The 13,046-nt window shown below is 37.6% G+C and overlaps 1 protein-coding gene across 2 annotated transcripts in view; it reads left to right on the top strand.

The window, feature by feature from the left end:
- Nucleotides 1–626: 626 nt before the first annotated feature.
- Nucleotides 627–13,046, top strand: part of LOC107692372 (cAMP-specific 3',5'-cyclic phosphodiesterase 4B-like) — a 92,985-nt gene continuing 80,565 nt past the window's right edge. For both annotated transcript variants that reach the window (XM_016491389.1, XM_016491388.1), the window contains exon 1: nucleotides 627–1,046. In XM_016491389.1, coding sequence (XP_016346875.1) covers nucleotides 829–1,046 — 218 coding nt within the window. In that variant the 5' untranslated portion in view covers nucleotides 627–828. The remainder of the gene's footprint in view (nucleotides 1,047–13,046) is intronic.

The following is a 13,046-nucleotide window of genomic DNA, read 5'->3' as shown; positions in this document are numbered from 1 at the left end:
AGCCAGAGACACCCATCAAACTAAGCACAGCTCAGCCAATCAGTTGCAGGGAGGGGCGGAGCTTTTACAGTCACTATGCACATTTTCTTAGGGCTTTTTTTTTTAATCCAAGGATCTCAAAGCTATTCCATTTATTTTCAAAGCAGACAGCACCTGGGGTAGCAGTATTAGGTGCGCTCAGTCGATTTCCTTCCTCCGGGTTTCCTCCCTGCATCAAGAGAAGCTCTGCCTGGTAGTTCCTGAAGAGAGGAGCCACTGATGGAAGAGAAGACCTGCTCTTGCCCACTGTTGAATAATTTAAGCTGGAGTTTCCTGGAGCTGAGTGAAGTAAGTGCGAGTCTGAGGAGCTGCAAAAACGGAGCAGGAGGACTGAGTGGAAGACAGACATCTAAATAAAAGAAAGAACAGTGGACATCCAAGGCAGTTATGTCTGTATAAGAGAGAAAGACAGTCTTTTTTCTCTAATTTTGCCTAAAAAGAGAAAGACAGAGAGAGGTTTGGTTATAGAAAGAGAGAGAGAGAGAGAGTGTTTTTTTCTTTTTTTCTTATTCTCACAGGAAGGAGGTGTGACCACACTGACGGCGACTGCTCTCAGTGTGTCAGTGGAACTGAATGAGGCAGGATTATTCTACTGCATTGCCGAAAGCCTAAACTGACAGAGGAAGCGAGAGAATAGAGCAGCTCAAGCGCACACATTTATTCCTGTCTGACACACAAAACATCAGCCTGCATGGCATAACCTCTAGTTGACTGAGAGAAACGGAGGGAATAGTTGGTAGTGTGACTCAGAAAGAGCGAAATAGGGCTGTTTCAAACCGCAGCATCACCATGTCATCCAATGAGCTGAGTGCACCGGAATTGGACCCCTGCATTCGTACCTTTAAGGAGCACATGCATTTGGAGCTGGAGCCTCCGAGACTGGGTGCCGGCAACAAGCGCATCACCTCCCCAAAAATATCTCCCCGCAGCTCCCCGCGCCTCTTCCGCAAGCTCATGGTTAACAAGGGTGGCCGCCACAGGCGCCGATTCACCGTCGCACACACCTGGTAAGCATGTCTGGAGTATGACAGGTAAAGAGGGTTTCAGTACTACATTGTTTCGGTTTTTTTTTCATGAATGACACTGAATTAGTTTGGGTAAATGTTATTATGGGTCAGTGAGGAATGATGGCACTGTAGGTGTGATTATTATAGTGCTATGACCAAAATTAGATCTTAATGAGAAAAGAAACTAATGACGAGTAATGTGTCGACTGCCAGAGAAGATGAAACAACAGGGTAATTCTGTCAATGTGACATGACATATTGTGATGCTCTCTTGCAACCTTTGCAATCTTTCAGGAACGAGTTAAGACTGTTAACCCTTTCTCTGCAAATTGCTATATAGATTTTGAGGCATTTTATGTTAAAATGGCAGACATGAATTTTATAGGCTGTTGGCAATGTCAACATCATAGCCTAAACAAACATAACCTAGTCAAACCCAAAGTATTTGAAAAAATGCTGTGTATATACATAATATTTATTATATATTTAAACAATTTTGCATTGATTTCTTAATATATAGTCCAATGAAATACATATAATGTGTATATACTGTATGTGTATAATGTTAATTTGTTTCTGATTTTGTGTTAAACTACATGTTTCAAAATGGATGTATGTGTTTATCTATCTATATTTGTATATCAATATCTTAATATCTAGTTCAAGACGAAATATAATATTTATTAAAATATATTCTACTTTTTAAAATGTAATGTATTTTGGCATTGAACTGCAGTGGATGTTAAGTAGTTGATGTTGATGCAAAATAAACTCCATATTAATTATTTGAAACATTCATTTAGAAAATGAGTTGCTATTCTTGTAATTTCTCGTAAATGTGTGGCCGTTCAAAGCATCAGCTTTAAAAGAAGGTTTTGCATCACTCATAATAATAACATAGCAAGAGTCATATCCACTCTTATCACTTACTGTAACAAAATGAAAGCTTTGTGTCGTGAGATGCTTCCTGTCTATTGGAGAGATTGGATCAGTGCTTGGAGGATGTGCGCAGGATATGATGTGACACGGAAGGTTTTTATCCTTTAGTAAATAGAACATTTGTCATCCTGTCTAGACTCTTGCTACGGTTATGTTTTTACTACAATGGAACAGTGAGCCGCTTTTTATGAGAGTCCTTATTGAATCCACTGAAAAGTGGTGACTGTGTGCAAGAATATTTCAGATTTATGTTCTAGAATGCAAGGTAATTGGTTTCGTTTGCAAGATATACATTAAACTTGTGATGTAGGTGAACTGGATCAGGCTTTGAGCTTGTTTTAGTGCCCAGAATTTAAACCAGTAAGACATGTTATTCTTGGTACTGAGTCTTGGATGTTCCCCACACACGTACCTCTATGGGAGGACTATTTCAAATCCATTCTGTGTCTAAAAGGTGTCCCTTCTTCTGCTTAGTTAGCTAGGCAGAGTGTGTTTAAGGTTTAATGTGTCGGGTACAATACACACTGTGACTGGATTACACCGTGAAACATACACAGCCACCTGCACCTATGCATTACTCATCCAGACAACCATTAGACACAGACAGAAGAGCATTTAATAGAGGGAGTTTAATGGTACAGACTGCAATAACTGCAGTGATTTGTATGATTATAGTGGTTGAGACTTTTAGCACCTGCTGCGCATAATGTCAGTGTAAGCGCACGCTTTCAATCTCAACCATTCATAAATTGAACCACAAATGGAATCAGAGTGATTTGAAATGTCATAGCAGGTCTCTAAAGGAATACTGTAGCCTTAAGTTATGGTTCTCATCCTTTCAACCTGTCTTAATCTAACAGATATAGAGTGTATAGACTCTATAACAGTGTATAGAGAAGTGGTTTTCTTGACATAAATTTTACGTCTAAATGCAACCTGAACGTCCTCAGATGATCAGATGTAAACTTTTGCAACTCATCTTATCGCAAATGTGCATTGTGTAACCGGTGGTTTCACATCTTGTGCAACAAAGCATCTGAATTACCGTGAGTGGAGGCTCGTGTCATAGTTCTGTTTGTGTTTGGTCCTTGCCGTGTTAGGTAACACACACCGGGAATGGAGAGAGGGGGCAGGGCTGTCTTAAGGGAGTGAGGTGGTGCATGAACATGGCAATGGAGAAAAGACAAGTGCAGTGGTGTGGAAAGTCGCTGAAGAGAGTCTCATCCCTTAAGGAGAAAATGGAAGGATAATCTCTGATTAAGCTTAAGTGTGTTTAAATGTGTTTTTGTTCATATTAGCCTCTCTATCAAATATTGATATATTTGAGAGTAGCAGGAAATTATTGGGGGAGAGAGGGGCAATGGGGTTGGGACATGTTGCAGGTCAGACTCAAATTGCAGTTTTCACATGAGCACCACTCAATGTTTTTAGTATGTGCCATAATCGCTGTGCCATGTCTCTGCCACACTTCTTTGATGTATTTTTTAAATGTTAAATTAATTATAATACCATATCCTAGTTAGGCATGACAAGCAATGAGCACAAGATTTTTTATGTAAACCAGAGTTTCTGTCCTAATCAGCTGTGACAATTGACATGACATTTTGTTGATTGTTTTTTCTTGATCGATTTTTATTTTTGATCCGCTGAGTAGCCCCACCCACACTGAAATCACATTGTCTCAAATTTCAGCCATTACTCCAGTCTTCAGTGTTGCATGATCCTTCAGAAATCATTCTAAAATGCTGATTTGGTGCTCAAGAAACATTTCTTATTATCATCACAAAATTTTGTGCAGACCTGTTACTTTTTTGATAAATGTGTAAAAGAACAGCATTTATTTTTAAATATATTTTTTTGCAACATTATAAATCTCTTTACTCTCACTTCTGATCAGTTTGATGCGTCCTTGCTGAATAAAAGTATTAATATATATTTAAAAAAGAAGAAGAAGAAGAAGAGGTTTAAAAATATGAAATTTTAAAGGCACAATATGTAATTTTCGCAGCTAGAGGGCACGTATTCAGAATAAACAAATAGACAAAGGCGTAGTTTGATGACGCCGTGACTGAGTGTGGAATCGTGGGAGTTGTGGTCTTCATCCCCACAGCCGATGCAATCCGGCGGGACTCGGGCAGAAATCATGTTCATAGATGAGCTAATGATTTGTTAACATAGTAGAATGAAGCAGGGTGAGGCTGAAAGCCGTCAAAGCGAAACGAGGCCACTGAACGAGCGTGACACACGGCTCGAAAGCAGCGGAGCTTTTATTATGCCACAGTCGACCGCTTCCGCTCCTTCCGGTCGTGCGTATGTGGGGAAAAAAAAGCAGCGCTGTTTTTTCAAATTCCACTTTCTGTCATTTCAATTCAAATTCCAATTCAACTTCTTGTGGCATGTAGCCAATTTAATTAAAATTCTAATTCATGAACTTAAAGAGAGCCAGTTCTTTAATTCAGCTCTGCTGATTGAATCACGTGATTCACATCAGTGTGAACAGACAAACTAGTTGTTGCTTGATCATGACACGGTGAAAAAACATTTTGAATTTAGAGAGGGTTAGACAATTTTCTTCAGGTTTTGAATTTGAATCTGAAGGTTATCAAACACACATTTCAAAATGGAGGACTGCAAGGCAGATGTTACTAAATATATTACGATAACATTCCCTCGGCTGTATCTAAAACGAGAAAAATCAACATCCTCCCCTTTTTTCATATAATCTGCTTGCTTTTTATCTAATGAGATATTCTTTCATTCTGCCTCCCCAGGGCCTAATATTTGGATCTGTTCCCTCTCTGTGTGGGAGACATTATACTGCATTAGCATACATAAACATCCGAAGCATCCTAAAAAAAAGTTTGGTACGCTCTATTAAAAGTTAAGCAAACAACTCCTTTCCGTTACTCAGTTCCGTTACTGTGGCTTTGGTGCAAAACCGAGTATGAAAGGGTTTTATTCACATGCCATTTTAAGCAAATGTCTCTGCATCACTTTAAACTTGGCTCAGTGTTTGCATGAGGAAATCTGAATTTAAACCTAACGTTGCGCTTATAAGATACGTTATTTGGTCACATCAGTGACTTGCATTTTAAATGGGCCAGTTGTGCTAATTATGTTGGCGTGTCTTGTATTTTGTGTTGTAAACTAGCCTTCCTGTCCCCAGTCATTCTGAAAGTGCTTGTTTACTCCGTGTTGTGCAGCGTGTCAGTGTTTATGCTGCTTTGCCTGCTGGATTCGTGAGGCCGCTGGACTGGAATGGTTGATATTCAGAACAGTGGGTGAAGAAGAGAGATTTGTGCATGCACTAAAGTGCACACACACACACACACACGCAGCGCCTCATACATATTTGCTTTCTTTAATATGACAGGCCTGAATCAGATTCCATGGGGTCACATCTCAGCTCTTGGCATGTATCAAGAATTTGTGCCATGGGCAGAGCCTCATATATATTTGCTTTCTTTAATATGACAGGGCTGAATCCGATGCCATGGGGTCACATCTCAGCTCCTGGCACATATCAAGAATTTGAGCCTTTTAGTGTGAAATTATATTTTGTGTTAAGCCAAGCACAATGTGGGCAATATTCAGATTTGATCTCTTTTTAGTGAGGCATATACATTTTATCTTTTTGTCTTATTATTATTAACTGTTAAAGGAAATACGTTGGCTAAAGTGCTAAAGGTGCTGCTATGCAGTTCCGTTTGAATTTCGTAACTTGTACAAAATTAATATGCTTGTGTTGTGCTTGGATGTTTATATCAAGTACATTTTAAATATTAAAGTGTGACAAACATGCAAAAAAATAAGAAATCAGGAAGGGGGCCAACACTTTTTCACACCACTGTATATACATATATATATATTTTTTTAAATGTAACATTTCAATCTTTAAATATTTGATAATGTCGTAATGATATTTTAGAGTGAGAAGAACCAACTAATACCACAAAACATCACATAACTTGAATTCCTCACTAATATTACTTGATCGATTTGCTGTTGATTTTCCACCAATGATGTCACTTCCTGGAAGAGATGTCATTAAACAACTGGTATTTGTTAGTTAAGGGAATATTACAGAAGTCTAACTGCCAGTCTAGTTTGCATGCAAATCACATTTTTCATGAATTTATTACTTGTCATTTATGACTTATTATTTATTAAAAACATAGATCTAGAGTGTGACACCATATCCTGTTTTTCATATTGTGTTTTTAAAAAAGTGCATAGCACCTGACATGGTGATAAGGGCAAAATTTAATTTACCCATATTGTGATATTCTGATGAAGAAATACTATCTAATATGATTCCATCTTTAAAAATTGTGTTTAATACTTTATACAATATATGAAAACATTTGATGGGGACATGGACATGTAGAGAAACAACAGTTAGGAAAGCAGCATGGTCGATAGGCATATCGATGACTTGCTTTTAGCTCAAAAAGTGGGGGAGGGTGGTGTGGTCTTTTAACAAGGTGCTGAGTAACAGGATAAACAGAACTAACACACAGCAACACTCTCATTAGACACATACAAGGTCAAATGCCAATTGCTTTTAGAACCGAATCGACAGCTTACCAGTAGCATGGGCTACGTACAATTAAGAGCACAAGTGAAATGGTTTCAGCATTTCCTCTTCTCATACCATTGACGCTGCAAATTTTGGGTTAAGAGCTCAAGATCATTTGTTGATAAACAAGTTTACCAACAGCTTTACCACAGAGCTGATCCAGTGTTGCACACACTTTAGATTGAATTAGTGATTTCTGTCCTCACATTCTGTATTGGCATCAATAATGCTGATGCACTCACACACACACACACACACACACACACACACACACACACACACACAGTTCCTTTGTTAGGCTTTAAGTACATTTAATTAAAGTTGTGAAAAAGTGTGTGTCTGATGCAATCACAGTTGCTGTGAGTCATGACTCATAGTAAAAAGATAAAGATACAGTTTACAAATGTTCTCATGTATTGACGGAGCTGTAACAAACAATGTAATGTACTGTACAGCTTTGAAAACACACACGCATACAGCCATTTTATTTAAGTGGGGTTCAAAAATTTGATACCACTAGTGAAAATGCTTCTAGTTTGCATTATTTTTCATTACAAATATCATGATCAATATAGTCATTTGCTTTAGCTCTTTTCACCTTATAATTACGACGTTTGAACCCAACTTTAGGGAAGAAAATGTTGTGCCAACTTTGTAAGAATAGCTAGGTGACCTTTTCTCTTGCCAGTTGTTGTTAATGCACCTCATTCTTTGGCTCAGACATTTTCAGGCTGTTAGACTCACTTTTTGCTAGCGAGTTAATCAGTCTCCAGGGCTGAAGTATCTGGAACACAGTGGGTCTCCTGGAAGCAGACTCTCTCAGCTGGATTTATGGCTCCAGTCTCATCTACTCCATAATTATTATGCTATTTTTCACAAGACCGCTGGTCAAGGCCCACATAAAAAAAAGCAAACACACAAGGGACTACAGTTGTGGTTTAGGGTTTGAGAAGCTGTTTCTTTCAATTGATGTTACCAAACAGACCATATCCTTAAAAACAGTTGTGAAATGACCTGCAAAAAATACTCTCTCTCTTTCACTTTACTGAAGTAACAATGTAGTAGACACAGTCAGGTCTGTTTTCTGTACAAATAAATGTTATTATGTCATTGTTACTGTTTGCAATGCATACAGGCTTTAAAAACGGTATTAAACATGAATGATTATAAGAATGTTCAAATTATCTCCTCAAATGAGTGATTACTGTTTACTAACACCCATTGCCAGCCTCCATCCCTCCACCCATTTATTTTGCTGTCTGCTAGATCTTTAATCAATCAATGTGTCTCAGACAGAAAGTAAACACTTGTGACATTCATTTTTGTCAAAGCCTTAATTAGGATATCAAAGTGGGCTCAGCGGGCTGGACAAGAAAAGGCTGTGAAATGTAGAACTACACAGGAAGAGCTCATTTAAATGCTGACGTTAATGATGCTGATGTCATGCATGCCCCGGAATAATAATCTTTCAATGGCTGCATGGATTTTGTGAGATTATAGCAGATATGTTATTTGATGCTAGGCTTATGGTGTACACTATGTTGTATGCAAACTAACTTTCTTTTACAGTAACTGCCATAATTCTTCCTGATTTTTTTCTTTTTAGCTGATTCATTAATTTTGTTCTTAAACATGGTAAGCATGCACGAGAAAGACTAAACTCAGGACTAGTTTGTGGTCTGAATGTAGTTGTCTTATGGCGCTTTTCCACTGCGTGGTACGACTCGGCTCGGCACGGCTCAGTACGGCACAGCACGGCTCGGTTAGCGTTTCCACTGCAGTTTAGTATCGCTTTAGAGTGGGCGGGATTATTCACATGTCGTTATAGTTGCGCCGCCTCTATTGTCTCCTAAAAAACTTTTTCATTCCGCGTCACCCCATCAAGCTCTCGCTGGATCCGCTCCTCTGCTATCAACGAGAGGATCGTCTGTACTTCCTCAACAGGGGGGAACAGCCACTTTTTGGTTGTTAAAAAAAGGTGCGCTCGTTCAAAACAGTTGTGTTCGATCCTTCGCTGGCTGTGCTGATTTAAATCAAGCGGTTCTGTTGTGTTTACACGTCACGTTTTGGTAACGGTACGGTTCACTTGGAACCCCAACCGAGGTGGTACTAAAAAAGGTACCAGGTACTGTACCCAGTGGAAAACCCCCCAAAAGTGAACCGTACTGAGCCGTACCGTGCCGTACCATGCAGTGGAAAAGCACCATTACTGACTCACCTGACTTCCTTTACCATGACAGCAACCCTAAGGAGAATTGCCCTCACACTGTATTGTGGGACCATTACAGCATCTGCCATTGCAATGGTTCTGTCATGAATAAACCAAAAGCCAAACGCACTCCCTGCTCTTAGCATCCCCATTTGATTGAGAGTGATTGCAGTTGAAAAGCTTTAACGGACTTGTGCTGCACGTGTGTTTGTGTACCAGCGGGGAAACATTAACTAATGGTCTGCTCTAATTTACCTGAGACATCACGGCACTGTTTACTCTTTCTATTTTGAAGTTCAAGCAAACACATCTCTCTGTTTTTCTCTCTCCCTCCCTCCATCAAGATCTCCCTAGCGAGCCAGAAATGTATTGTTATTGCACACTTTTACACACTTGTATTTTTATCCTCTCTATGTGGAACTGTGTGCGGGGAAAAAAATCATCCATTAGGATGAATAGGAATGCCTAGTTGTCTTCGGGTACACTACTGTTCAAGCATTTAGGATCAGTAGAATTATTATTAATAAAAATGATTAATTAAAACATTATTATTTGATTTTTTTAAAGAAATTAACACTTTTGTTCAGAAAGGATGCATTACATTGATCAAAGTTGACAATATGTGACCCTGGACCACAAAACCAGTCTTAAGTCGCTGGGGTATATTTGTAGGAATAGCCAAAAATACATTGTATGGGTAAAAGTTCTTGATTTTTCTTTTATGCCAAAAATCATTAGGATATTAAGTAAAGATCATATTCCATGAAGATATTTTGTAAATTTCCTACTGTAAATATATTAAAACTTAATTTTTAATTAGTAATATGCATTGCTAAGAACTTCATTTGGACAACTTTAATGTATAAATCTCAATTTCGAAAAATGGACCCTTATGACTTATTTTGTGGTCCAGGGTCACATATTACAAAAAACATTTTTAAAATAAATGCTTTTTTTAAATTTTTTTTTTTTTTTACTTTCTAATAATTAAAGAATCATGAAAAAAAAAAAAATCTAGTTTTTGACATTTCACAATTTTTTAACATTTAATTATAAGAAGTGTTATAAAATAGGCATATTAAATGATTTCTGAACGATCATGTAACACTGAAGAATGGAGTAATGGCTGCTGAAAATTCAGCTTTGCATTCACAAGAATAAATTATATTTTAAAATATATTCAAATAGCTATTTTATATTGTAATAATATTTCACAAAATTGCTGTATTTTTTATCCAATGAATACGGCCTTGGTGAGCATAGACTTCTTTAAAAACATTTTACCGACCTTAACTTTTAAACAGTAGTCTGTCATAGACCTCCTTGGTTTTCTAATCAAAATAGGACCCGTAAAGAGACTGTATGTTGCATTGTATGTGTCCTTGCATTTCCAGAATGGCAGGTGGACTTTGAGTCATTGGATGTCAGCTGTAACTCCAGATCAGTTTGTCATCCTCTCCAGATTGCCAATGTGAATGCCAAGAGATGTATTAGGGGCTTTATCTGGTCTTTGATTCAAAAGCTGTCTCTAAATATGAGCATGTATCCTTTTATTGAATATATGTTCTCTTTTAAGTTTTTTAAGTTTTCCAGTGCCTCGTTAGTGCCTGCAAGATCCATTTTAGCTTCTTAAGAAAGTCCACCCGCTCCTTCAAAAAACTCTTAGTGCTCATTAACAGCCTATTCATTATGGAGTACCTATTGAACATATGCACACACCACAGGTGACCACTCTCCTACACACAGTACTCCCAAATCACAACTATAATTAGAGCAGGGAGCTGAATTTGGTTTTGTTTTTTAACTTGCTTTCATTCCCTGTGCCCACCATAGCATATACACGGAGCTGTCTGACACTCTCGTGGGGGTGTGTTTCTGCGTTTGTGAAACTAAAAGTCTAGATTTGTGCAATAAACCACATCATATACTTGTTAAGAGCAAAAGTGAACACTCCAGTCTTAAGTGCCACATGATCCTTCAGAAAACATGTAATCAGGGCCGGATTTACGCATAGGCAGCCCCACTGCGGGTACGGCGGTGGTTCCGCTGGTCCCGCTTGCACGGTATCTGGGTACCAAGGTTATTATAGTTTTGAATTTTTAAATTCGTTTTATTTTAATATCGTTTTCAAATTTGCTATAAAATTCAGTTTAGTTTTTATTCGTTTCATTAATATTTTTGTTAGTTTTAGTTTAGTTTTTATTTTGTGAACACATTTTTATTTAGTTTTTATATAGTTTAGTTTCAGTTTTAGTTTCAGTTTTAATTCAAGTTTAGCCGAATCAACAGATCACTTCCAGAGCCAAGGCCAAAGAAAGACGTAGGCATAATTTAACCTTAGTGAGGCAAACGTTTAGAGACACAAAATTAACGCATGCTGAGATTGATTAGATGGTAAAAGTATACAAATATACACCAAAGGAAGCAGTCAAGCCTTTTTACTATATAAATCTACACAAGTTGCGCTTAATGTCATATCTAATGGTGTTGAGATATTGAATATGAAAATAATTGTAGCCTAATTTGGTTATATGTCTTTTATCTTATTTAACCATAATCATGATATTGTAACTGTCGTGTCTTGTCTTGCTCACTTTTCCGTGAACAGCCGTGCATCAATCATAACTGGGACTAATGAAATTCAATAATAACCGCAATTGCATTTAACAGTAAAGGCTAATATTTGAATATGCTCTTATCAATTAAGGCTCATATTTGAATATGTTCTTTTCATTTATTAAGAATTATAAGCGTGTTTATGATGTGATTTAGCCTATGCACATTTGTCCAAAAGCCTGGCAGAGTGATCACAAGATGCTAGGCCAGGTTTTGTATTGTTTACAGAAAGGTGCGTTCTCATCTTTTTTTCTGTTAATTATGTTGCTCTGTGTGTCTGTTTCTCTTCAAAGCACCAACTTGCCCAATGTTGGTTTGATTGCTTGTGTTACATGAGAAAATAAATAATTTTGCCTACCTGATGTTGTAGATTAATGCGGGTTCGGTTCGGGTCGCGACTCGCGGTCTTTATGTCAAATGGTTCTGGTCTGGTACAGAAATAAATTAGTGCTGCTGTCGGATAACGAGTCGGGTGTTCTGTTAAGTACTGCTGGTGCACGTTTACCAAACAGGACCCGTGCAGGACTTTGCTTTAAACTGCTTTGCGTCTCTCAGAGGGATAACCCCAAGTGCGTGATGCGCCATTTACAGGTATTTCCCTAAACTGTCACACAGTTCGTATATTTTTCCGCCAAGGGGTGAGAACATAATGATTACAAAAACGACTATTTATTTTTGTTAATTATTATTTTATTTCAGTTAGTTTTTTCAATAACTGTCGTTTTAGTTTTTCAAATATGTTGATGTTTTTATTTTATTTGAATTTACGAAATTGTTTTTTCATCAATCGTTTTCGTCTTAGTTTTAGTTTTCATTTACGAAATTAACCTTGGCCCAAACACAATGAAGAGATATATAATATTTTTGTTATACTGTGGGAGGATTTTTGAGGCCGATCACCGATCGCCGATCACAGAATGCAGTATCTGCCGATACCGATCTTTTTAAAGCCTTCTTTTTATCATTTATAACTATTTATAGTGATACTCCAATCAGAATTTTCAGACATTTATTCAGGACCTGAATTAGTAGGGTAAAAAATGACAAACTATGTCCATGTCTTCCACCTTTTTTATATATGGAATAGTGTTCATTTAGTTAACGAAGACTATGACGAAAAATGCTCGTCGACGAGCTTTTTTCCCATGAGTAGAGGTGTAAAGTATTGGAGTAAATGTAATTAGTTACTGTACTTGAGTATCTTTTCGGGTACTTTGTAGTTGTACTGAGTATCAAAGATATTAGCAACTTTTACTCTTTACTTCACTACATTTTTGAATGAGTATCTGTACTCTTTACTCCACTACATTTGTAATGAGTGTTGCAGCTACACATTACATTTTGCATGGACCTAGCTTTTTCTGCAGCAGTTTATTTCTGCTACAAAAGACGTGATACTGCCTATTACAGGTCACTGAAAGTACTGCATCTTGTGGGTTTTGCCCTTACTCACCCATACTTGTCAACAGGGCTACTTTATGTGAATGCGAGTTCCTTAGCAAGTATTTGTGAATCACAGGTGTTTTATATATGAGATGAGGACATGACTGCAGCAATGAGGCCGAAACCAGCACAGCCAGTGCAAGAAGGCTTTGGCTTTTTAATTTTACTTAACATTATTTTATTTATCCATTATACTGAAGAGACCTTTTTGAAA

The sequence above is a fragment of the Sinocyclocheilus anshuiensis genome, unplaced genomic scaffold (genome assembly GCF_001515605.1).
Source record: "Sinocyclocheilus anshuiensis isolate Anshui unplaced genomic scaffold, SAMN03320099.WGS_v1.1 scaffold70, whole genome shotgun sequence".
NCBI classification, from domain to species: domain Eukaryota; kingdom Metazoa; phylum Chordata; class Actinopteri; order Cypriniformes; family Cyprinidae; genus Sinocyclocheilus; species Sinocyclocheilus anshuiensis.
The sequence above is the reverse complement of the archived record's forward strand: the minus strand, read 5'-3'. Positions and strand labels throughout refer to the sequence as shown.